The sequence below is a fragment of the Balaenoptera acutorostrata genome, chromosome 3 (genome assembly GCF_949987535.1).
Source record: "Balaenoptera acutorostrata chromosome 3, mBalAcu1.1, whole genome shotgun sequence".
NCBI lineage: Eukaryota > Metazoa > Chordata > Mammalia > Artiodactyla > Balaenopteridae > Balaenoptera > Balaenoptera acutorostrata.
In genome coordinates, this window is record NC_080066.1 from 37,091,972 (window position 1) to 37,119,069 (window position 27,098).

At 41.7% G+C, this 27,098-nt stretch overlaps 1 protein-coding gene across 6 annotated transcripts in view; it reads right to left on the bottom strand.

Annotated features, from left to right (window-relative positions):
• The window catches only part of PDE8A (phosphodiesterase 8A), a 155,489-nt gene that overhangs the window by 16,785 nt on the left and 111,606 nt on the right, over nucleotides 1-27,098 (bottom strand). For all 6 annotated transcript variants that reach the window (XM_028161944.2, XM_057544240.1, XM_028161942.2 and 3 more), the window contains 8 exons: nucleotides 23,456-23,526; nucleotides 23,014-23,178; nucleotides 21,542-21,590; nucleotides 21,163-21,298; nucleotides 19,383-19,581; nucleotides 16,004-16,221; nucleotides 14,364-14,496; nucleotides 11,561-11,728 (listed from right to left, as the gene is read on the bottom strand). In XM_028161944.2, the coding sequence (XP_028017745.2) occupies nucleotides 11,561-11,728; nucleotides 14,364-14,496; nucleotides 16,004-16,221; nucleotides 19,383-19,581; nucleotides 21,163-21,298; nucleotides 21,542-21,590; nucleotides 23,014-23,178; nucleotides 23,456-23,526 (1,139 nt within the window). The remainder of the gene's footprint in view (nucleotides 1-11,560; nucleotides 11,729-14,363; nucleotides 14,497-16,003; nucleotides 16,222-19,382; nucleotides 19,582-21,162; nucleotides 21,299-21,541; nucleotides 21,591-23,013; nucleotides 23,179-23,455; nucleotides 23,527-27,098) is intronic.

Sequence of the window (27,098 nt, forward strand, 5' to 3'; positions counted from 1 at the left end):
AGATCTTGTCTTTCTGGTGGGCACGTCCACGTCTGGTGGTGTATTTTGGGGTGTCTGTGGCCTTATTTTGATTTTAGGCAGCCTCTCTGCTAATGGATGGGGTTGTGTTCCTGTCTAGCTAGTTGTTTGGCATAGGGTGTCCAGCACTGTAGCTTGCTGGTCGTTGGGTGAAGCTGGGTCTTGATGTTGAGATGGAGATCTCTGGGAGATTTTTGCCGTTTGGTATTACATGGAGCTGGGAGCTCTCTTGTGGACCAGTGTTCTGAAGTTGGCTCTCCCACCTCAGAGGCACGGCCCTGATGCCTGGCTGGAGCACCAAGAGCCTTTCATCCACACGGCTTGTTAAGACTCTTTGGAATGGGGAGGTGCCATCACCCTAGACTGTTGTAATGAGTACAATGCAGTCGTCGGTGTGTTGGGTGGTGACGGCCAAAGTGCGGCTGTGGTTAATGTACGTCGCAGGACCCTGAGCGGTTGGAGTCGCACTACGCCCCAGACTCGTCAGTCAGATCACTGGGCACCTCACGCTCTTAAAAATTGGTATTTTTAATTAGGTGGTTTGGCTTATTATTGAGTTCTTTATATATCCTGAATACAGTCCTTTGTCAGATATGATTTGTGTATATTTTCTTCCAGTGTGCCTTCCCTGTTCATTTTCTTAGCTGTGTTTAGATGAGAATAATTTCTGAATTTTGGTTCTCACCAAATTTTCTTTTTATGGTTGCTGTTTTCTGTACCTAAGAAACATCTATCCCATTCCAATTAATTGAGTATATTCTCCTGTGTTTTCTCTAAAACTTTTGTATTTAGGTCTATGATCCATTGTGAACTGATATTTCTCCACGGAATGAGGTAGGAGTTGTGGTTCATTTTTTGTTGGATAGAGATATCCAAATATTCCAACACCACTTGCTGAAAAAAATTTTCCTTTCCCCACTGATTGTATAAATGTGGCCTATTTCTGGGATTTCTATTGTGTCCCATCAATGTATTTGTTATCTTTATGCCAGTATCACACCAGCTTGGTTATTGTTAAGTTCTTAAGTCAAATAGTATAAATCGTCCAACTTTTTCAAGTTTGTGTTGTTTATTCAAGGTCCTTCAGCTTTATAAATTTTAGAATCAGTTTGTCAATTTTTACCAAAATAACTGCTGGGATTCTGATTGGGACTGCACTGAATCTATACATTGATTTGGAAAGAACTGTATTTTAACAACATTGAGCCTTCCAATCTGTGGACATGGTACACCTCTCCACTTATTGAAGTGTTCTTTCTCAGCAATGTTTTGTGGTTTTCAGTGTAAAGAACGGGCCTTCCTTTGTTAAATTTATCCTAAGTAATTTTTGTTTTTTATTGCTATTGTAAATGGGATTGGGTTTTTAGTTTCATTTTCCCATTGTCTGCATCTAGTACACCAAATAATACAACTGACTTTGTATAATGAGCTTGTGTCCTATAACCTTGCTAAATAATTTCCACTTATTAATGCTAGTAATTGTTTTGTACACTCCTTAGAGTTTTCAGCATTAAAAAGAATCATGTCATCTGCAAATAGAACAAATTTATGTCTTACTTTCTGTTCTTTGTACATCTTTATTTCCCTTGCCTTGTTGCAATGGCTAGGACTGCCAATAAAATGTTGGATAAAAGGAGTTCGAATGGGTACCCTTGCCTTGTTTCCAATCTTAAAGAAAATGTATTTAATATTTCCTTCTAAAGTTTATATGGAAAGGTGAAGGACCTTGTATAAACAAAGCAAATTTGAAAAAGTTGAACAGTTTATACTATTTGGCTTCAGAAGTTAACAATGATCAAGTCAGTGTGGTATTGGCATAAAGATAACAAATACACTGATGGAACAGAATAGAATGGGAACCCTTCCCTTGTTTCCAATCTTAAGAAAAATGTATTTAATATTTCACCATTAAATACAATGATAGCTATAAGTTTTTGTAGATACCCTTTTAAAAATAAGTTCTATTCCTTGTTTGCTAAAATTTTTTACGATGAATGGATGCTGAATTTTGTCAAATGCTTTTTCTCCATCTACTGAAACAATCATATGGTTTTTCTCCTTTAATTAGTATGGTGAATTATAATAATTGATTTTTCTGATATTAAACCAACCTTGCATTTTGGGGGATAACTCTATTTAGTGATATATTAACGCTCTTTATATACTGTTCAATTAAGTACCTCTGCATCTATGTTCATGAGGATTATGAACTGCCTGGTACTATCTTTGTCAGATTACATATCAGGATAATAATGGCTTCATAAAATGAGTTGAAAAGTGTTCTCACCTCTATTTTCTCATATATTGTAAGACTAGCATTATTTCTTAAGTGTTTGATAGACTTCTTCAATGAAACCATTTAGAGTTTTCTTTGTGAAAAAAATCTTTAAATAAAACATTTTGACAAAGAATTTCTTTACTGCGGGGCTTCTAAAGTTATTGCTTAATCCTGTGTGTTTTGGTAAATTATAATTTTCAGGGAATTCATCCATTTCATTTGTCAAATTTATTCTTGTCAATTTGACAAGAATTTGTTATTTCTTGTCATTGTCAAATGACAATACTTTCATTCCTGATACTGGTAATTTGCATTCCCTCTTTCCTCTTGATTATTCCAGCTAGGTATTCACCAATTTTGTTAATTCTGTCAAAGAATCAACTTTTGGCTTTGTAATTTTTTATTTTTTAAATTATTAATTTTTATTTTATATTGGAATATAGTTGATTTACAATGTTGTGTTAGTTTCAGGTATATAGCAAAGTGATTCAGTTACACATATACATATGTCCATTCTTTTTCAGATTCTTTTCCCACATAGGTTATTATAGAATATTGAGTAGAGTTCCCTGTGTTATATACAGGTCCTTGTTGATTATCTATTTTATATATAGTAGTGTGTATCTGTTAATCCCAAACTCCTAATTTCTCCCTCTCCACCATGTTTCCCCTTTGGTAACCATAGGTTTGTTTTTGAAGTCTGTGAGTCTGTTTCTGTTTTGTAAATAAGTTCATTTTTATCATTTTTTTTTAGATTCCACATAGAAGTGATATCATATGAGATTTGTCTTTGTCTGAGTTACTTCACTTAGTATGATAACCTCTAGGTCCATCCATGTTACTGCAAATGGCATTATTTCATTCTTTTTTTTAAATTGCTGAGTAATATTCCACTGTATATATGTGCCACATTTTCTTTATCCATTTCTTTATCCATTCCTCTGCTGATGGACATTTAGGTTGCTTCCATGTCTTGGCTATTGTAAATAGTGCTGCAAGGAACACTAGGGTGCACGTATCCTTTCGGATTATGGTTTTCTTCAGATATATGCCCAGGAGTGGGATTTCAGGATCATGTGGTAGTTCTAGCTTTAGCTTTTTAAGGAACCTCCATACTGTTCTCCATGGTGGTTGTAACAATTTACATTCCCACCAACAGTGCAGGAGGGTTCCCTTTTCTCCACACCCTCTCCATCATTTATTGTTTGTAGACTTCTTTTTTTTAATATAAATTTATTTTATTTATTTTTGGCTGAGTTGGGTCTTCATTGCTGCATGTGGGCTTCTTATTGCAGTGGCTTCTCTTGTTGCAGAGCATGGGCTCTAGGTGCACGGGCTTCAGTAGTTGTGGCTCACGGGCTCTAGAGCGCAGGCTCAGTAGCTGTGGCGCACGGGCTAAGTTGCTCCGTGGTATGTGGGATATTCCTGGACCAGGGCTCGAACCCGTGTCCCCTGCACTGGCAGGCAGATTCCTAACAACTGCGCCACCAGGGAAGCCCGTGTTTGTAGACTTTTTGATGGTGGCCATTCTGACTGGTGCGAGGTAGTACCGCATGGTAGTTCTGATTTGCATTTCTCTAACAACTAGTGATGATGAGCATCTTTTCATGTCCTTTTTGGCCATCTGTATGTCTTCTTTGGAGAAATGTCTATTTAGATCTTCTGCCTATTTTTTGATTGGGTTGTTTGTTTTATTTGATATAGAGCTGCATGAGCTGTTTGTATATTTTGGAGATTAATCCCTTGTCAGTTGCTTTGTTTGCAAAAATTTTCTCTGATTCTGTGGGTTGTCTTTTCGTTTTGTTTATGGATTCCTTTGCTGTGCAAAAGCTTTTAAGTTTAATTAGATCCCATTTGCTTATTTTTGTTTTTATTTTCATTACTCTAGGAGGTGGATCGAAAAAGATATTGCTGCAATTTATGTCAAAGAGTGTTCTGCCTATGTTTTCCTCTAAGAGTTTTATAGTATCTGGTCTTACATTTAGGTCTTTAATCAATTTTGAGTTTATTTTTGTGTATGGGGTTAAAGAATGTTTTAATTTCATTCTTTTACATGTAGCTGTCCAGTTTTCACAGCACCACTTATTGAAGAGACTGTCTTTTCTTCATTGTATATTCTTGCCTCCTTTGTTGTAGATTAAGGACCATAGGTGCGTGGGTTTATTTCTGGGCTTTCTATCCTGTTCCACTGATCTATATTTCTATTTCTGTGCCAGTACTGTAATGCTTTGATGACTGTAGGTTTGTAATATAGTCTGATGTCAGGGAGCCTGATTCCTCCAGCTCCCTTTTTCCTTCTCAGGATTGCTTTGTCTATTCAGGGTCTTTTGTGTTTCCATACAGATTTCAAAATTTTTTGTTCTAGTTCTGTGAAAAATGCCACTGGTAATTTGATACAGATTACAGTGAATCTATAGATTGCCTTGGGCAGTATAGTCATTTTGACAATATTGATTCTTCCAATCCAAGAACATGGTATATCTATCCATCTGTTTGTGTCATCTTTGATTTCTTTCATCAGTGTCTTATAGTTTTCGGAGTACATACAGGTCTTTTACCCCCCCTTAGGTAGGTTTATTCCTAGGTATTTTATTCTTTCTGTTGCAATGGTGAATGCGATTGTTTCCTTAATTTCTTTTTCTGATCTTTTGTTGTTAGTGTATAGGAATGCAAGAGATTTCTGTGTGTTAATTTTGTATCCTTCAATTTTACTGAATTCATTGATGAGCCCTAGTAGTTTACTGGTAGCATCTTCAGGATTTTCTATGTATAGTAACATGTCATTTGCAAACAGTGACAGTTTTACTTCTTCTTTTCCAATTTGGATTCTTTTCATTTCTTTTTCTTCTCTGATTGCTGTGGCTAGGACTTCCAAAACTACCTTGAATAAAAGTGGCAAGAGTGCACATCGTTGTCTTGTTCCTGATCTGAGAGGAAATGCTTTCAGCTTTTCACCATTCAGTATGGTGTTAGCTGTGGGTTTGTCATACATGGCCTTTATTATGTTGCAGTAGGTTCCCTCTTTGCCCACTTTCTGGAGACTTATTTATCATAAATGGGTGTTGAATTTTCTCAGAAGCTTTTACTGCCATCTATTGAAATGATCACATGGTTTTTATTCCTCAACTTGTTAATGTGGTGTATCACACTGATTGATTTGCAGATACTGAAGAATCCTTGCATCCCCAGGATAAAACCCACTTGATCATAGTGTATCATCCTTTTAATGTATTGTTGGATTCGGTTTGCTAGTATTTTGTTGAGGATTTTTGCATGTATGTTCATCAGTGATATTGGTCTGTAATTTCCTTTTTTTGTGGTATCTTTGTCTGGTTTCGGTATCAGGGTAATGGTGGCCTCATAGAATGAGTTTGGGAGTGTTCCTTCCTCTGCAATGTTTTGGAATAGTTTCAGAAGGATAGGTGTTAACTCTCATCTAAATGTTTGATAGAATTCGCCTGTGAAGCCATCTGGTCCTGGACTTTTGTTTGTTGGGAGTTTTTTAATCACAGTTTCAATTTCAGTACTTGTGATTGCTCTGTTCATATTTTCTATTTCTTCCTGGTTCAGTCTTGGAAGGTTGTACCTTTCTAAGAATTTGTCCATTTCTTCTAGGTTGTCCAGTTTATTGGCATATGATTGCCTGTAATAGTCTCTTATGATCCTTTGTATTTCTGTGTCGTCAGTTGTAACTTCTCCTTTTTCATTTCTAATTTTATCAATTTGAGCCCTCTCCCTTTTTTTCTTGATGAGTTTCATCAAGAAAAAGGTTTATCAATTTTGTTTATCTTTTCACAGAACCAGCTTTTAGTGTCATTTATTTTTTTCTGTTTTCTTCGTTTCTATTTCATTTATTTCTGCTCTGATCTTTGTGATTTCTTTCCCTCTACTAACTTTGGGTTTTGTTTGTTCTTCTTTCTCTAGTTGCTTTAGGTGTAAGGTTAGGTTGTTTACTTGAGATTTTTTTCTTGTTTCCTGAGGTAAGATTGTATAGCTATAAAATTCCCTCTTAGAACTTCTTTAGCTATGTCCCATAGGTTTTGGATTGTCATGCTTTCGTTTTCATTTGTCTCTAGGTATTTTTTGATTTCCTCTTTGATCTCATCAGTGATCCATTGGTTGTTTAGTAACATATTGTTTGGCCTCCACGTGTTTGTGTTTTTTAGTTTTTATTTCTTGTAGTTGATTTCTAATCTTATAGCCTTGTGGTCGGAAAAGATGCTTGATATGATTTCAGTTTTCTTAAATTTACTCTGTAGCCCAGCATGTGATCTATCCTGGAGAATTTCCATGTGCACTTGAGAAGAATGGGTATTCTGCTGCTTTTGGATGGAATGCTCTATAAATATCGATTAAGTCCATCTGCTCTAATATGTCATTTAAGGCCTGTGTTTCCTTACTGATTTTCTGTCTGGATAATCTGTCCAGTGATGTAAGTGGGGTGTTAAAGTCCCTCATTATTATTGTGTTACTGTCGATTTCTCCTTTTATGGCTGTTAGCAATTTGCCTTATATATTGAAGTGCTCCTATGTTGGGTGCATATATATTTACAAGTATTATATCTTCTTCTTGGATTGATCCCTTGAGCATTTTGTAGTGTCCTTCTTTGTCTCTTATAACAGTCTTTAAAGCCTATTTTGTCTGATATGAGTATTGCTACTTCAGCTTTCTTTTGATTTCCATTTGCATAGAATACCTTTTTCCATCTCCTCACTTTCAGTCTGTATGTGTCCCTAGATCTGAAGTGGGTCTCTTATAGATAACATATATAGGGGTCTTGTTTCTGTAACCATTCAGCCAGTCTATGTCTTTTGGTTGGAGCATTTAATCCACTTACATTTAAGGTAATAATTGATATGTATGTTAACTGTTTTAGATTTGTTTTCGTAGGTCTTTTTTCTTCCCTACCTCTTTTGTTCTCTTGTGATTTGATGGCCATCTTTAGTATTGTGTTTGGATTGCTTTTTCTTTTTTGTTTATCTATTGTAGTTTTTTGGTTTGCGGTTACCATGATGTTTTGACATAGCCGTCTATACATATACAAGATTGTTTTAAGTTGCTGGTCTCTTAATTTCAAATGGATTTCCAATATCCTGTGTTTGTACTCTCCTCAAAGCCTCTTTGCTGGTTTTGATATCATATTTGTGTGTGGATGATTCCCTACCTTTACTGTATGTTTGCCTTTATTGGTGAGCTCTCCCATTTGTAATTTTCTTATTTCTAGTTGTGACTTTTTCTTTTCCACATAGAGAAGTTCCTTTAGCATTTGTTGTAAAGCTGGTTTGGTGATACTGAATTCTCTTAGCTTTTGCTTGTCTGTAAAGCTTTTGATTTCTCCATCAAATCCGAATGAGAGCATTGCTGGGTAGAGTATTCTTGGTTGTAGGTTTTTCCCTTTCATCACTTTAAATATATCTTGCCCCTCTCTTCTGGCCTGCAGAATTTCTGCTGAAAAATTGGGGATTCCCTTGTATGCTATTTGTTGCTTTTCTCTTTCTTTAATTTTTGTCAATTTTATTAATATGTGTCTCAGTGTGTTCCTCCTTGGGTTTATACTGTATGGGACTCTGTGCGCTTCCTGGACTTGAGTGAGTGTTTCCTTTCCTGTGTTACGGAAGTTTTCGGTTATTATCTCTTCAAATATTTTCTCAGGCCCTTTCTCTCTCTTCTCCTTCTGGGACCCCTATAATGTGAATTTTGGTGCATTTAATGTTGTCCCAGAGGTCTCTGAGATTGTCTTCATTTCTTTTCATTGTTTCTTCTCTTTTCTGTTCCGCAGCAGTGATTTCCACCAACCTGTTTTCCAGCTCCCTTATTTGTTCTACTACCTCATTTATTCTGCTGTTGATTCCTTCTACTGTATTTTTCATTTCAGTTATTGTATTGTTCATCTCTGTTTGTTCTTTATATCTTCTAGCTCTTTGTTAAACATTTCTTGTATCTTCTCAGTCTGTGCCTCCATTCTTTTTCCATGATCTTGGATCATCTTTACTATTGTTATTCTGAATTCTTTTTCAGGTAGATTGCCTATCTCCACTTCACTTAGTTGGTCTTCCAGGGTTTTATCTTGTTCCGTTGTCTGGAACATATTTCTCTGCCATCTCATTTTGTCTAACTTTCTGTGTTTGTGGGCTCTGTTCCTTGGGCTGCAGGGCTGTAGTTCTTCTTGCTTCTGGTGTCTGCCCCCTGGTGGGTGAGGTTGGTCCAGGGGCTTGTGCAGGTTTCTTCATGGGAGCGACTGGTGTCTGCCCACTTGTGGGTGGAGATGGATCTTGTCCCTCTGATGGGCAGGGCCATGTCAAGGGGTGTGTCTAGAGGTGGATGTGAGCTCAGGACGACTTTAGGCAGCCTGTCTGTTGATGGCTGGGGCTGTGTTCCCACCCTGTTGGTAGTTTGGCCTGAGGCATCCCAGCACTGGATCCTGCAGGCTGTTGGGTGGGGCCAGGTCTCAGTGCCAAAATGGCGACCTCCAGGAGAGCTCACACCAAAGAATATCCCGTAGGGGCCTCTGCCGCCAGTGTCCTTGCCCTGGCAGTAGGCCACAGCTGACCCCCATCTCCTCAGGAGACCCTCCAAGACCCACAGGTAGGTCTGGCCCAAGCTCATATGGAGTCACTGCTTTGCCCTGGGTTCCAGTGGATGTGAAACCTTGTGTGTGCCCTCTGAGAGTGGAGTCTGTTTCCCCCAGTCCTGTGGAGCTCCTGCACTCAAGCCCCACTGGCCTTCAAAGTCAAATGTTCTGGGGGCTCCTCCTCCTGATGCCAGACCCCTAGGCTGGGGAGCCTGATGTGGGGTTTAGAACTCTCACTACTGTTGGAGAGCCTCTATGATATATATTTTCCAGTTTGTGGGTCGCCCACCTGGTGGGTATGGGATTTGATTATATTGTGAAAGTGCCCCTCCTACCATCTCATTGTGGCTTTTTCTTTGTCTTTGGATGTAGAATATCTTTTTTGGTAGGTTCCAGTCTTTCTTTGTTGATGGTTGTTAAGCAGTCAGTTGTGATTTTTGTGTTTTCGTAAGAGAAGATGCACTCAAGTCCTTCTACTCCACCATCTTGTCTCCTATAATTTTTTTCTACTGTCTGTTTTCTATTTCCTCATTTTCTGCTCTTATATTTATTATTTCTTTCTTACTTACTTTGGGTTTACTTTGTCTTCTTTTTCTAGTTTCTTAAAGAGAAATCTAAGTCATTAACTTTAGGGCTTTTTCTCTACTTATAAATGTCCCTCTAATCACTTTTAGTTGCATCCCACAATTTTAATATACTTTCATTAACATTTAATTCTATATATTTTCTAATTTCCTTTATCTGACCTATGGATTATTTAGGAATGTGTTGTCAATTTCCAAATATTCAGTGTTTACCTAGATACCTTACTGTTACTGATTTCTGATTTAATTCCACTGTGGCTGGAGAACATATTCTGTATGATTTCAATTATTTTATCTTCTACAATGCAATGTTATAATTTGTGCTTAAAATAGTTCTATGTATTTAGAGAAATTAAAAGGAGGAAAAAATCTTTTATAGTTACCCAGCTGTTTACCATTTTTTAAAGTGTTTTGTCTTTTTATTTAGTTATAATTGACATACAACACTATATTAGTTTCAGGTGTACGACATAATGATTCAATATTTGCATATATTGCAAAATGATCACCACAATAAACCTAGTTAACATCTGTCACCATATATAGTTACAGAATTTTTTTCTGGTAATAACAACTTTTAACATCTACTCTCTTAGCAACCTTCAAATATGCAGTACTGTATTAACTACAGTTGCCATGTTGTACATTATAACCCCATAACTTATTTACTTTATAACTAGGAGTTTGTACCTTTTGACTCCCTTCACCAATTTTGCACCCCAACTCACTCATCGGGCAACCACCAATCTGTTCTCTGTAAGATTCCACATATAAATAAGATCATATGGTATCTGTGTTTTTCGCTTAGCATAAACCCCTTAAGGTCCATCCATGTTGTCAAAAATGGCAAGAGTTCATTCTTTTTTAACAGCTAAATAATATTGCATGCATGTGTGTGTGTGTGTATATATATATATATATATATATATATACACACACACACACCCAACACACATACACCCACATCTTCTTACCCACTGACCCATCAGTAGATGTTTAGGTTGTTTCCAACTTGGCTATTGTAAATAATGCTGCAGTGAACATGGGGGTGTGTACAGCTTTTGGGGTCAGTGTTTTTGTTTTCTTTGGATAAATACCCAGAAGTAGAATTGCTAGATTATAGGGTAGTTCTATTTTTAATTTTTTGAGGAACCTCCATACCGGCTGCACCAATTTACATTCCCATCGACAATGCACAAGGGCTCTCTTTTCTCCATATCCTTGACAACACTTGTTATTTCTTATCTTTTTGATAATAGCCATTCTAACAGATATGAGGTGATATTTCATTGTGGTTTTGCTAGTTACCATTTTTGGTGCTTTTCATTCCTTCCTAAAGATCCAAGTTTATATCCAGTATCATTTCCTTTCAGCCTTAAGAACTTCCTTTAGCATTTCTTATATTGCAGGTTTACTGGTGATGAATTCTGTTATCTTTTCCTTATCTGACAATGTGTTTCTTTTGCCTTTATTCTTGAAGGATATTTTCATTGGATACAGAATTCTAGGGTGACAGTTATCTCCTAACAGCATTTTAAAGATGTTGTTCCACAGTGTCTTCTGGCCTTCATAGTTTCTGACATGAATTTATAAAAGATGAGAATCACTGTTCTCTTTATAAGTAATCTATCATTTTTCTCTGGGTGGTTTCAAAATTTTTTCTGTATCTTTGGCTTGTAGCTGCTTAACTATGATGTGCCTGGGCATGGGTTAGGATTTGCTGGGTTTCTTAAATCTGTATGTATGTATCTTTCACTAAATTTGGAAAAATTTTAGCCACTATATTTTCTAATTTTTTTTCTGCCTCATAAGAAATTTTTCCTACCCAGAGAAACTATGACAGGCAGACAACAGTGTAATTAACATCTTTAAAGTACTATTAGGAGAAAATGTCAAATATCCAGTGAAAATATCTGGCAAGAATGAACGCAAAATAAAATACATTTTCAGACAAGGGAAAACTAATAGAATTATAACCAGTAAGCCTGTAATACAGGCTATGTTCTTCAAGGACAGACTTTCATTTAGAACTCTACTTCCTAGTTTTAAGTCCATTACTTCTTATGGTCCTTATGGTGTTTCTCTCTCTTGTACTTAAGGAATCTTACCTGAGAAAAATATTCTTCTGAGATACGTGCGGCCCACTCAATGCACTGCTCCAGGGGTCGGCAGGGATTGGACACATCAGCACACTTAATCAGCATTCGTTTGATCAAACAGCGGTTGTCTGGAGTTCTGGGCATAGTGACTATGGCTTCTTGATTTTTATCAGTTTCCTAAAACATAAGTGGAATTCAAAGCAATCAAAATGGGTCCCCAGGTACCAAGCTGCTTTACTCCTGTGGTCCCACTGTAACCACAATAAGGCACTGCCCAGGATCTACAAGTTAGGATCTCACAAAACAGTGCTGAGGATACCCTGTGGATTGAGCTTGGCCCCTTACTCTACAGACGGGAAAACCAAGGCCTAGTAAGATTCCAGCAAGACACAGAGGTAGAGGGTAGCGCTGGAGGTTGGCATATCTGCCTTTCCTCTTCTTTTTGGCTCTTCCTCTCACTCTATTTCTCACAGTTACCTTTTCTTTCTGTTCTGTCTATCATGCTCCCTTGGTAAGCACTCAAAGACTGGCTTTATCTTTTATTATATTCACTAAAAAGCAGAGTGAACTGAAAAATAAAAGATTTCTCTGCCCTCATAACAAAGCATCTTGTAGTCTACCAGGGGCTCTGCTTCTCACACGCCAATCTCCAATCACCTAGCTTTGTGAGAGGTATGATCTTGGGAACTAGCTGTCCGTGTACCAAGACTGTGTCAGATATAGTGATACTTCCTAAACACTGCCCTAACATTTTATGGTGTACAGAGGACTTAGTCATTTTCTTTTGGTCTGCGCTCACAAAAAAGTCCTGTGGTAGGCATGAAAATCAGTATTATTTACTATTACATCTTACAGATGAGAACACTGGGACTCTGAGAGGTGAAGAAACTTATCCAAAGCTACCCAGCTGAGCCAGGATAAGAACCTAAGTTCTACCTTTAGTCCTGGATTCTGTCTATTCACAGTACCACATGCTATCTGATTCACAAGGAGCCCCTCTGGATATGGAATCTCAATCCATGGTGTGAGGGACTCTCTGCTTCTTGGCCCCCTGAAGCAAATTCAGATTGGAAGAGGGAGTACTGGGGCAAAGAACATGGTAAAAGACATGAGCAAGCATCTCCTCATTCTGATTCTGTGCCCATCAGGCAACTTTCCAAAGGAGTCAGTCATGTGATTTCTGTGAGTAGTCACAGTAGTCTAAGAAGGCCTGATGATCCTATCTCAGTGGGGACAGATCTACCATCAAGATGGGTAGGAGGCATCCTCAGCCTAGGCTGCCTAGTCTCCTGGAGAGTGCCAGAGTGGACAGTGGGAGTGTCCTCAGTAGTTCTCCTTGTTTCCCACTGCCAACCAGGTTTGTGCTGACCCTTCTCTCTTCAGGTGTGTGACTACAGTACTGCCAGCTGGAAACTATTTTCTTTCATGATACTTTGTCCCTGCTCTGACCCACTGGATACTCATTTCCAGTCTCTCAGAAGTAACTCCAAGTACCGACAACAGAGATGAGAAATGTGACTGTCAAGTGGAATGGAAGACTCAGCTAAGTCTGGGAACTTCCCAGAATAGATGGAGGAAACCAAGTCTACGAGGTATGTAGAAAGACTTCTTTCTGTGGGAATGGGGTCAGCCAGGAGCAGTAGCCCAGGCAATAACCGGCCCTCTCCAGGATGGCAGGGCATGAGTCAATAAAAGAGGCTGGTGTGGGTGCCTCTGCTCTGCAAGTCCTTGGAAAGGGAGTGAAGTCAAAGGCAGACTGACAAACTGGAGAACAGGGAAGGGTGAAGGGAGCAGAGTTCTCAACAGGTTTCAAACCAGGTGAAACAGGAACAAGTGTGAAGGGTAATAAGCTAGAAAGCCAGGGATAGTCAAAAGCCATGGCCTAACAAATGAGTTGCAGAAGTAGAGTTAGAATTCAAGGAGCTGTCATCCTAGCCTGAGGATAAGTCATCCCTGTGCGTGGTGACAGGCGCTGGGGAGGAGGAATGTGGAAAAGGCTGTGAGCTGGTGCCGAGATGTTCAGTGCACATGGGGTAGGTGGTAGGGCAGGCACGTGGGCCTCAAAGGAGGAGGGTTCACGAGAAGAGCACGTTCTCTAGGTGCTGCTCTCACCATGAATCTAGTATAACAGATACCATTTAGTAAGTGCCTACCTTGTGCCATGCCCATCAGGCCTACGCCTCGAGATCTATTATGCCCGTTCTACAGACAAGGAAATGGTGAAGGAGAACTAGGATGAGAACTCAGATTGGTCCTCTTCCTCAGCTGTGGTCTCCTGCCTGGGGAAAGGTTTAATGTTCTCCTTGCCAGCAAGTTGTTCTAGACTCCATGCCTCAAATCCAAAAATGAGGAGCAACGATAATGTCACCCTTGTGGTCCAAATACAGAATCCTTCCCAACCCCACCCTCCCCTGACACAGACCAACAGAGGACAGGGGCTGCTACCACAGAATATGCACAGCAGGGCGTGGCTGGTGAGAGACCTCATGGGCTCCAACTGACCCCAAAATGCTCAAGAAGAGGGGAAGGGGGCAATTGTTGAGAAAGGGCGCAGGAATGGGCCACCCATCTAAAGGTAGTTTATCTAAAACCTGACCCTCCCTTCAGAGTTTTCATATCTATTTTTGTATATCCTATTTTTTTTTCCTGCCAAGTTTTTGTACTTTAACTTTTTAACCAATGGAAATTAAATTCAGTGAGCCCAATGGGGGTAATGTTAACACTCGTGATATCCTAGGCCCATGCTTCCCCACAACACATAGGAATAAGGGCCCCAAACACAGGCTCCCTTTGCAATCAGATGCTCGCTTACCCCATCTTCCTCTAATGCTGCCAAGGGCTTGTTGATGCTGTTGACAAATTTGTTGACGTGCTCAAAGTGCTTTGTCATTTCTGTGGCTAAGACCATGTCGATAATACTCTGGCGCAGCGTCCGGTAGTCATTCCTGTTTCAGACAACAAATGAGAGAGGCTGCTGCCGATTACGGATCCAGACCAGACAGATGCTCCTGAAAACAAGCTATTATCTAGGACACATGTCCACTGTGGCTAAGATTCTAATGCACTGGAAGTCAGTGGCAGGGCATACTTTAAAAGAATGTGGAAGTTAAAGGTTTTACTGCCTAGATTGCTGTTAGCAAGGGGAACCTAAACAGAAGTTAAAATCAGAAGCTTATGGGTAAGACTATAGACACAATGCTCATGGTGTTGTCGTTCTGAAATAAAAAGCACATAGTTCTTAAGATAAAACATGATGGAATGCAGGAGGGGTGACCAAAGCCAGCTCTCTGAATGAAGACGGAGGTCTGGGTTATGAAGAATGTACCCTACACAGAGGAACCTTGAGACCCAATGATTTTAGTGCCGAGAAACGTAGAGGGCAGACCTTCTGAAAGCTGAGAGAATCACAGGGCATACTTGATACCTCTTCCTCCAGCCCTTGTTTTTATTTAATTACTATAAAATTTTTATTTTTTGAGGATGGAAATGATATAATTAAAAATTCAAAAGGTACAAAGAGTATAAACTGCAATCTCCATTCAGCCCCAGCTACCCTGTTCTCTTCCCTGGAGACAACCAAAGTTATCAGGGTCTTGTGAATTTTTCCAGAGATAACTGATGTATATACAGGCAACTATGAATAAAACCAACTTTAAGTCCACATATGAAATTCTAAAACATGGCAAAAGGGAGTTTTTTAAAAAATCCCCTAAAAGTTTAAAAGTCTTCCTTAAAAATCCAAATTGGTAAGTGTTCCTCATGACAGATCACTTCTTCCACCTAACAGTTATCAGGCCCCACACTAGACACTGAGGGCACAGTAAGGAAGAGAAGACATAGGACACTGTGATCTTACAGCGCTTAAGAGTCAAACCAGAATCAGGCAAACGAAGGAACTTGGGACTGAATAATTGATGTGAGGGGTCAGGGAAGGCTTCCACAAAGAAGTGACGTGTGAACAGAGACAATGACGAGACGTCTGCTGGGCAGAGTGGAGTCCTCCAGGCAGAGATGTAAGGTGACAGCTTCTCTGGGTCTCTCGAGGTGTCAGCCTTATACTTTGTCATCTTGGAATGTCAAGACACAAAGGAACTGAACCTTGAAAACATCGTGCTAAGTGAAAGAAACCAGACACAAAAGACACATATTGGGGATGCTTCCATTTATATGAAATGTGCAGAACTGGCAAATCTATGGAGAGGGAAAGTAGACCTAGAGCTGTGGGAGTTGAGGGGGGAATGGGGAGAGACTGCTAATGAGCTCAAGGTTCTTTTGCAGGGTGATGGAAATGTTCTAAATTTCGATTGTAGTGACGGTCACACAACTCTGAATATACGAAAAACCACTGTACACTTTAAACGGGTGAACTGTGGAGTACATGAATTATATCTTAATAAAATTGTTTTTTAAAAAAAGAGAGAGGAAACATACTTCCCAACTCGTTGTTCTTACCTCTCCATGTTTTTAAAGATGTTGCATTTATCATCACCAGTGGTCAGCTGGAAGGCCAAGGCCGCGTGGTGTCTCTCGAGGACAGCAGTGTCGTTATACAGAATGGCCAGCTCGCTCCCAGCATTGCACAGGAAGGAGTTGGTTCTCCCGGGGTGGTCCAGGTCATGGACAGTGGCTGCAATGAGGGTAGTGACCTCATCAAGTGGATCTAAAGTTTGCTGAAAACAAGAGATCATTTAAAAATTGGGGCATGGCATTGAAAGCAAGGTAGCCTTCTGGGTCGTTTTACTTCTGCCCTGTTACTTTAAGGTAAGGATATTTCGGATTTCTGAGAAAAGCATAATGTTGAGCAAACCCAGTTTTCCTATCTCCACTCAGAAACAGTTTCATCTTTGCATGTTTATTAGGAAACATTATCTGATTCTCAGTCTCACACAAGTTAAGGACTTACAAGACACAGGGTGTCCTCAACAGATAGGAGTCACCTCCTCAGAAAGTCTGTCTCTAGACCCATCACAAAAAAATGCCCTTAGTCTGAGATATTGACTTAGACCAACATAAACTAGTATTACTGAATACAAGAGAGAAATAATTTTTTAAGTTATGCATCACTTACATTAACTGGGGATTAGCACCCCCCTTCTGGTGCTATCTTTGTCAGGTTGATTTCAGGGTTTTGTGAGTTTGTAAAATGATCTGGACGTTTTCCATCTTTTTCAAGACTTTGAAACGGTTTATGTAACATGGAAAAATTCCTTAAAGGGCTAAAGAACTCACCTGTCCATCTGAGTCAGGAGCCAGGTTTTGAAGAAATTAGTTGACAGTTTAAAAACAACTCCCATGGTACTGACCTCTCTTTTGGTTTTCTACTTCCAGCATAAATTTGATTTAAAACTTGAAGTACAGAAGTGTATGGTACTTTCTTCTATTAATCTCCATTTCAAATGTGTGTATTTCTGTGTTTACTGTGTTTCTGATTAGTTTGGCTAGAACTTAATTCTCTTGGTTGTTTCAAAGAATCATTCTGGATTATCACTTTGCTCTTCCCATTTTACAGGTTTTGATACATAGGTTTCTCATTTTGTTTTCTAAACTGTTATTTTTGGCTTTATTTCCTTATTTATCTCTAAATTGTTTGAAATATTTTCTCATGTGTAGTGACTGACATTTTTTATTTAACTTATAGTTATTAAATTCTAGTTTTAGTTGTGGTTAGAAAATACAGACTATGAAATTTTGAAGTTTATCAAGACAGTAATTGTGTCCTAGTATAAGATCATTTTTGGAAATATTCTACAAACACTTGAAAAGAAGGTGTATATCTAATAAATCAGTCTTGTAAAATTTATCTAAATTGAAATTCAACAGTTTTATCTTTAAATGGGTGAATTTTATGATGTGAATTATACCAGTAAATGCTATTAAAAATCAATAAGTTAGCTTTCTGAATATATATTTGTATGTTATCTATAGAGGAGTTCAAAATCAATAAATTACAGCAAAAGTTAGGTTTTCTTTATATGCTGAACCATACTGACACAGACATCTCTCCTCTGCCATTTGTCTTCATGCTTTATAAAAACAGCCCTCTCTCTGGACTCTTATTCTGCCTACAGTCTTAGTCACGACCTTTATTAAAACAACAACAACAACAACAAAACCCAAAAAACCAAACTAGAGAGAAAGAGAAAGCGCAAATGAGAGACCCAGCTCTGAGAAGATAGCATTTCAGGGTGAGGAGTGACTCAACATGTCCACGTGCTGGAATCACCCCCGCACGCTGCTCTCCTCCCTACAACTAACTAGTCCCAGGTACAGATGAGGAAGTGGGACCGGGATGCACTGGCCCTCACTCTGCTGACTGCCAGGGCTGGTCCTGGCCACCACGTGGCCTTCCTCAGATGCCAGGACATCAGGCAGTGATGCCTCGCGGTCTCATTCCTCACGAGGCCCTGTTTTCTTAGGTACAAAACCAGCAGTTTGATTCATCTGCTCTCAAGTACACAATACTTCTGAAAGTGAAATGGCCACGCACTAGAGCTCCCTGGACCCTCTGTGCCATTTTACGATGGATGCTGAAGGAAATAACACAAATACTTTGGCAAATCAGTGCAGGTCTAGTTGCTGCTTCGAAAATTTCCCCAATGAAATAATTTACAACGTGAAAAGGCTTTTCAACCAAGCACGTGAGGAAGCTTGGTTTGGGAGTGGGCAGTGAGTAACATTCCTTGAATGGAACCTTTCTCCTGTGACGCTCTCCTTACTGTGACCTACTCCCATCCCCCTATGGCCTCAAAGCTGGAGCTAAAGCTGCTAAATGGCCCCCAGGCAGACCCTGGGCCAGTTCTGAATGGCCACCAGTAGGCGCCAGTGGCCTTCCTCCCCTGCGCTGACGTGATGGAGCAGGACGGGCACTGGGCTACTAGAGGAGCCTGCTGTCCAAATGGAGTGGACAGTACAATCAGGAGGGTGCCCAGGAGGCTGTGGGGATACAGAGGAGGGTGCCCCAGTCAGAGCTGGGGGCGGAGGGTAGTCCAGGGAGGGCTTCCTAGAGGAATGAAGGCCGGTATGGATTCCTGAAGGGCAGGGGGAGATGTGAGGGAAGCCGGCGCCAGCAAAGGGAACAGCACGTCAAGGGCAGGAGCACTGGAAACTAAAGTGGTTCAGCACAGCCCAAACATGGCCTGTGTGTTGCGAGCGGTGCACACCATCTGTGGGGTTTAAAGCTTAAATCCTGTGGGAGATGGGAGGCTGCTCCTGGGAGCCATATGGTCAGAGCGAGTTCCCTAGGAGGCCGGGTAGCCAGGAGTTCTTGTTTGGCACTGTCTAGACGACAAATGACGGGGCCCTCACCGGGACGGTGGCAGAGGCGTTGTGAGGAGAAGACGATTCTGAGAACACTTAGGGGCTGTAGTCGGCAAGGTCAGATGACCTACCAGGTGCTGGGGGCTGGACGAGAGAACTGAAGATGACCCCAGGCTTCTGACGTGCGTATCTGCTTGGATGATGGGACTCTGGGCCAGGCAGGTGACCCTGGGTGGGAGCAGTGCTGGGCAAAGATGATGAACTTGGTCTCAAACCCCGCTGACTCTGAGGGAGGCGGGGGCCCTAAAGGGGCCATATCCAACTTTGCCTGCGGGGTCAGAGTAAGACCCCTCAGAAAAACAGCCTTATTCTTCCACGGAATGGCTGGGGTCATGTCATGAATTCATTATCAACTCCCCAGAGCCACAGCGTGGCCTCCTGCCTGACTTCTCCTGTGGCCGCCCCCTTCCCGGGCCAGGCTGCACCCGTGCAGGGCCCTCCTGAGCAGTCACACTGCACAGCAGCCCGCCCCACTGCTCCTGCCTGTTAAGCGCGGAGCACAAACACAGCTCACCTTTATCCTCTCTTTGCAGAGAAAATAGGCAGTGGCGTGAAGCACATCGGCAGAATGTGTAGAATTGTGGTAGGGGTTAGAAGCATGATAATTGGCTTCGATAATTTGCATCCACGATCTCAGCGTTGTCTCAGAACATTTTAAGACTTCACAGACTCCAAAGCGAGCAAATATTTTGAGACCAAGATAAATCAAAGGCCTACAGAGAAAAACATCCACAGTGTTAAAACAAAGCAAAGAAACAGGCAAAGTGTTGGATCTATTCAGATCCAACAAGCAAACCCGAGCCAGGCTTCAGAGAGTGCGCAGGCCAGCAAACTGGAGCTTGTGCAGGTGGCACATGGGTGGCACGCGGGTGGCGCTCTGTTGCCCTCTCTCCTGGTAGCCAATGCCAACCTTGGGTGGAGCCCAGGTCCAATTCTGGGAGCATTCACCTGGTGCTCCCCACTGGCTGGGGTGAGGTTTGTTCACCCTGCCCTTCCTGATGCAGACTCCGACTGACACCAGTGGAGTCTTCAAATCAACATGCTACCAGGCTAAACCTGTTCCACCTTAAACCCTATCCTCTCCTTTGGACTTGCTGGACCCATGTCATTGGCCAGATGTCCTGTGTGGGAGAAAACAGCAGTTCCTGATGACAGCCTATGAGCCAGATGCTGTCACATGTCATGTGATGGTCTCGACAATCTGGGGGTGGGTGTTACAGTATGAGGAGGTTTCCCCAGAAAAGGTGACGAACTGGCCACCAAATCAGGCCCTTCCTTGAGAAGTCACCTTCATCCAGCATCTGGCCTTTGCTTGGAAGATCAAGAAACTTGGCTCTGCTGAGGCAGTATCCGGAGGTGGTCGGGCTCACAGGACTTGAACAGACCTGCCTTGTCCCAGTTCACACGAATACAACGTACCAGTATGTAAACCAGGTACCCAAAGCTCTGTCTGCCATGGGAATATTCTTTTCCACAGTTCTTGGCTGTGTGGGGTACCTGGACGCAGAATGTTTTAGAAGGCTGACTCACTGTGAGTGTGAGCCAAGGGTAGGGGCTGGCTTGGGGACCGCCACCCAGACTGGGATGAGACCTGATGAGTTATCCCATGGCCAGCAGAGCACACCTCTCCTGCAATGGCCTTCTGTCTGCCAGGGTCCGGACCTCACCCTCCTGAAGGTTAACGCTGGCTGGCATCAGGCCTGGACACCCTTTCCTGTGTGCCAAGCCAACCACACGCCTTTGGTTGACCGTTCTTCTCCAGCAAGGCACAAAATTGAAGGTAAAATCCCAATCCCACCCTACTCTCAGTGACCACATTCAGATCAGGATGACCGGAGTTTGGGGTGTCCCCATGCCTGTCACCAACACAGCAACCAAGATCTGGCGACAGCTCTTATCAATGTGTATGTCTGTGTATTTCTAATTTTTAGTTCTAGGCTCTGAGTGGGGCTCTTTGCTGCTATCTCAACATATCACTACCAGCAGGAGAAATTAATAACCATATTTTACAGAAAAAGGAACCTCTGCTATTTGGAGAGGTTACCTCACTTGCTCCATTCCGTGCTTGCTCTCTCTGCAGCAGTCACAAGCAGGCAGCCTCCCCTCGGCTTCGCACTGATCCCCTCGTTGAGGCCTAGGCCCTGGTGATCCAGCGCACCTGCCGCCCTGCTGCGCTTTCCTGAGCCTCCTCCCTGACCAGGGACTGGCTCTGTGCAGAAACCATACTCCTTGGGTGGCTTTCTCCACACCGGCCCTTGGAATCAAGCTGTCTGCCGAGCTCCACATGGACTCACCTTTTATGAGTGGCAGCCTCCAGTTCAAAAATATCAAAGTCCCAGGATTCCTCATTTTCCATGGCCTGAGTTATCTGTGATGGGATGTCGTGAAGGGAGGTGGGGGTGATTACACTGCTGGAAACCTGTTGAAGGTCTGCAAAGTGATGTGATTCGGAGAACAAAATTAATAGGCTTTACAGCATTAACTGTTCCTTAGGGAGAACAGTTCTGCTTCAGGGGACGGTTGCTTTGTTTCTCATTTTTGATGATATACCAAAAAACTTCTTACTGATAAAAAGAATTATCTTAAAACTTTTATCTGAAAAATTTATTTTCATCACTTAAGCGTGGCTATAATAGTAATAGTGGTCCAAAAAATTAAAAAGGAGAAACTTACTTTTTGTTGAAAGAACATACTCATTCCTGGCTGGTCTTCGAAAAACATCCTGATAAAAATCAAGGAAACAAGAGAAAGGGAAGTCACAACTATTCTTTACTCCTTGAAAACCCCAGGACAGCGGGTCCCAGAGGACACCGCGGGCAGCCCTCTCCATCAATGCATGCCGAGGCTCCCCTGTGATCACCTCTGCGGCCAGCCCCGAGCTCGGTCACTCACCCAGGAGCACACAGCCTGACGCTGGAAGGACCTGCTCAACCCGGGGGTAGGGGCATCACCAGGGCGGCGAGCTCAGGAGACGCCCCAGAGCCCAGCGTCCTGCTGGCGCTCAGGACCAGATGACGCCCCTCTGCCCTCAACCCTTTCCCCCCATTTCCTGCCACCCTCCTCACGCTCGTGGACACCAGCCTTCCTCAGGAAAACTAGATTCTTCCCTGCTCTCTAAGCACCCTTGCTCCACCCCAAGCCCCTGAGCGGCCCCTCTCCTCAGCCCTGCGGTGCTTTCTCCCCACCCTGCCTCTCTTCACCCCTCACCCCCGGGCACTATCCCACCCCGCCCCTCATCCTTTCTCCCCACCCCCTCACCTACAGGCTGGAGGAGCCTCTGTTTCAAACAGACAAGACCACAACTAGACATCATCATCGCTGGGAACCCTCTACCCATCTGATTATTGCTTAAAACCTTATTTTTATGAAATCAAGTGACTTTAGAAAGCAGGAATTAGGAGGGGGGGGTGAATTTTTACTTCTGAATTTTGTCACCAAGACAAAAAAGGTGACAGATGGCAATGGAATGATCTGTTTTCCACAAAGTTGTTCTTCCCCTGTAAGGCCTCTATACTAGATGGGGTGGAGGAGGCATCTAGACCCCTCAAGAGCCCATGGTATAAAGCCTCCTTCTAATGAAATGGTTCCAAGGCCTTCTTTCCCATGAAGTCACCGAATCTGTATAGGATGCTCTAGAGGGAAACCACGCCCCATTCACTGGTGCCTCTTTTTTGTTTGTTTTTTTTTTGGGTTGGGTGGGGGGCACGCTGTGTGGCTTGTGGGAATCTTATTTCCTGGACCAGGGATCGAACCTGTGCCCTCTGCAATGGAAGCACGGAGTGCTAACCACTGGACCACCAGGGAAGTCCCCCTGGTGCCTCTTTAGACATATACAGTCATTCTGTTTTGTAATATGGTATGGAATATTTCATAAATTTTTCTTTTCTGCCCCAGTTTTCAAAATCTTAAAACTAGCTAGCTGTCTAGGATGTGCTCCTCCCTTCTCTGCTTCAAGCTGAGGTCCCCCTGGGCGGTAGGCAGCAGGTGGGTGATGGCTCGGCCAGAGGGCAGCAATGGAGGGTTTAGGCCTTGACTGAGCCACACACACAAAGAGCGCTGTGTAGGCCAGCACATAAACAAATAACCTCTGAGAAAACAAATGAGAACAGCAGGATCTAGCCAGCAGCCTGGTCAAATATACTTACAGACATTAAGCCCCCAACAAGGTCAATGGCATGAGGATCATCATCCTTAGCATCAAATTGTGGTGAATATAATTCAGTGGTTCTTAGAATTTCCAGCACACGATCTAAGGCTTCTGTCACAGGCATGGGACTGCTTTCCTGGGCAGCACTGATGATATTGATTGCCTATAATACGGAAAGAAAAAGACCTGAGTTTCATAATCTTAAAGACAATGGGAAAGCAATCCAGAGAGTCAGGCTGGCAGTAGGGCTCAACGCTAACTTAAGGCTAGTTAAAATGCTCATGTCACACATCCTCTCTCTTCAGACGAGGCAGCTCCATACAACTAGGAGAGCATCATTATTGTTGTGGATCCCCTGGTGATTCTTCTTGCTGAAAACAATCAACCAGGAGAACAAGGGACTTCCATGCTCAATGGAGACCGACCACAAACTGTTTCACCTTGGTGATGGGCGCCTCGATCTTCATGGAATGTATCCGGGCCATGGAGGAGCGTCGTCTCTGGCTGGAAACTGTGGAGAGATCACGTGATACAGAAATCAGGGTGTGCACAGCCTTGGGTATCTGTCTCCCTTCCTGCCCCAGGCCCCACCCAGCGTGCTCAGCTGCACAATGAAGGGGTAGGACCAGAACTACCTGGTCGCTGAGCTTCCTTCCCATCCTAACAAGCCTGGGATTCTGGCATCACCAACTCTGCTTCCTTCAGTTCTAGGCACTAGGATGCACGTGCGCCCACAGACTGAAATTCTGAGGTCACAGGCCAGAGAGAAAACAGAGGAAACAATCTAGCAAGTCAAGGCCAAAGAGTTAGCCTCTTTTTGTGTTTCTAACAATAAGGCTTTATAATTATTCAGCTTGCTGCTCTCCAGGAGTGAAAATTTTCTGAAAGACAATGCCACAGAGGCTCCTTGTTTCATATATGGCGGGAGCAATAAATACAACTCAATTAACTGAAATACATGAATTTCTGGTTCAATTTTTCAAGGCATCCTTTGGTGCTTTCCACTGTTATGCTTAATCTAGGTGGATTAGGTAAATATCTTAAGTGAGGCGGGCAGCAAATCTTAGACTCTAAAGTTTGTTAATTTTTTGTTGCTCCTGTCAAGATCCAGTTCCTTTGGGGTGGGGGGAAGCCTGGGCAGTGAACTGGCAGGAAAAAATATTCACATAGTGTTCTGTGTCTCTCCCTGAAAGCCCCACTGTCAGGCCAAATGCTGTTTACCAAAGGTCTTAAAGGACCACAGACTGTTCCACAGCCTGATGCGTCAGCCTTATTTTACCAAACTGGGGCCCAAGGAGAAACAACCAAGATTAACCAACTCAGGGGCTCTCAAATGCTCTAAATTTCAGAGACCAACAAAACTCCTTAAATCTAATTTTGGTGATCAGCACATGGTTGCCATCTTTCCATTTTACCCAACAAGGTCATTAAACCAAAAATAAAACCCACTATTCTATCACTATGTCATAAAAAGACTTGTTCTCATTTAAAAATATAATGAAAGTGACATATACTTATAAAGACCAAACAATAGTGTGAATGCAATAAAGTAAGAAAAAGAAATAAAAGGTATAAAGATTGTCATGACTGTGTATGCAGTAAGTCTGAAAGAATCTACAAACGCTATTCTTACAATCAATAAGCAAGTTTATCAAGGTTACTGGGGTACAAGGTTAATACACAAAAAGTCAATTATATTTCTATATACTAGCAACAAACAATTGGAAACTGAAATAAAAAACATCATTATAACAGCATCATAAAAATCAATATTTAGGAATAAATCTAATGGAAAGATATGTAAGATTTATACACTAAAAATGCAAAACATTGCTGAGAAAAAATAAAAGACAACCTAAATAAAGACAAAGAGCATGTTCATGGTTTGAAAGACTCAGTGTTACCGAGATTTCAATTTTCCCCAAATTGATCTATAGATTTAAGACACTCCCAAATAAACTCCCAAGAAGCTGTGTGTGTGTAAACTAACAAGCTGATTCTAAATGTTATATGGAAATGCAAAGGACCTAGAATAGCCAAGATAATCTTGAAGAACTTTACACTACCAGATATCAATACTTAACCATATGACTGTAGTAACCGATCGTGCTATCGGTGCAAGCAAGGACTAATAGAACAATGAAACAGAGTCCAGAAACAGGCCATATATTTATAGTCAACTGGTTTACAATTATGATACTACTGCAAAAGATGGTTTTTCAATATGGTGATGGGCCAGCTGGGTTTCCCAGTAGGGGGGGATATTAATCTTTGATCTCTACCTTCACTAGATGTAAAAATTAATTTGAAATGGATCACAGACCCAAAGTGAAAGATAAAACAATACAGCTTCTAGAAGAAAACATGGGGGAATATTCTTCATGACCTTGGGATAGAGAAAGATTTCTTAAACAGGACACAAAAAAGCACTAGCTATAATAGAAAACACTGATAAAATGAACTTTAAGATTCATTAAGAACCTCTGTTCATTAAAAGACCATTAAGAGAGTGAAAAAGCAATCCACAGACTAAGAACAGTATATTTGGAATACTTATATCCATATCTAGAATATAAAAAGAATTCCTACAAACCAACAAGAAAAAGATAAACAACCCAATGATAAAAATGGGCAAAATATTTGAACATCACGTCACAAAAGAGGATATCCAATGGCCAGTAAGCATATGAACGGGGTGCTCAACCTCATTAGTCATCAGGAAAATTAAAGTTAAAACCACATCCAGTAGAATAGCTAGAGTTTAGAACACTGGTATAACCCAGTGTGGGAGGATGCAGAGCAACTGGAACTCTCATAGATTAGTGATGGTACATGGTACAACCCACACTGGAGAATTGTTTGCAGCTGCACAAAGGCCCAACAATTCCACTCCTAGGTAGGAGATGAACACACATGTCCACACACAAAAAATACTTGCATAAAAATATTCACAGCAGCCTTACTCTGAACAGCCCCAAAGTGGAAAGATGAACACAAAGGGCCATTAATAAGAGAATGGATAGGCAAATTGTGGCACAGTCATACAATGGAGTACTACCAAGCTATAAAAAAGAAGCACCTAGCAACAAGGATGAATCTCAAGAACACTAAAATGAGTGAAAGATGCCAGACACACAGAGAGTGCATACTATACGACTCCATTTCTATGAAGCACAAGAAGAGGCCAAATTAACTTACGGTGCAAGAAATCAGTGGATGCCTCTGTGTGGTGAAACATGTGTGCAAGTGCAGGCCTGCACGTGTGTATTTTCTGTATCTATTTTGGGCTGGGTGGTTACAGTATATACAGTTCAATGTACAGAACTCTCAAAACCTATTGAACTCAACACTTAATATGAATTGTATTATATGTAAATTATAAGTCAATTAAAAAGAACAGTGGTTAAAATCCACAAACATTAAAAGAAAAATGTTTAACTCTCAAAAATACAGAAATGGACAAAGTAATCCAAAGGATGAACAGAAGTCAGAGTGTGGCGGTAAAGACAGTTCGGGGCACGAGTGACTTCGCCTCTGCTCTGCTGTGCCCGAGGGCCGTGACCATGAGGGCCACAGTGAGGATGGTGATGGCTGCTGCCATGACCCTGGCCAGGCACCACGCTCACTCATTTCATCCTTACATGGTCCTCTGTGGACAGCATAATGATCCCCATATGATGATGAGGAAATGGAAGCACAAAGGTCTACCCCCAAGGTTGCACAGAAAGTAGATGAAGCTGGGACCTGAATCAAAGCAATGCTGAGGCCAAAGTCCACACTCTTCCCTGTAACACCACTTTGCTCCCTGCCCTTGCAGCAGGGGTGGGATCCGTTTCGTCTTTCCAGTGCAAGGAACACACGGCGTACCTTCCGGTCCTCATGACAAACCCATGAGAGAAGTGAGGCACTGGATCTCCACTGTAATATCTGCAAAGTTTTCGCTGTTTATCTAGTAACAATCAGCTCCCTCTGCTTCCCAATTCATCTCTGAGTCAAAGAAAGTACATAGCTAGCAGTAATATTTGCCTCCACACTATCTATAGATAATTTTCATTGCATTTTTAAAACTCCTAGATCATTCAG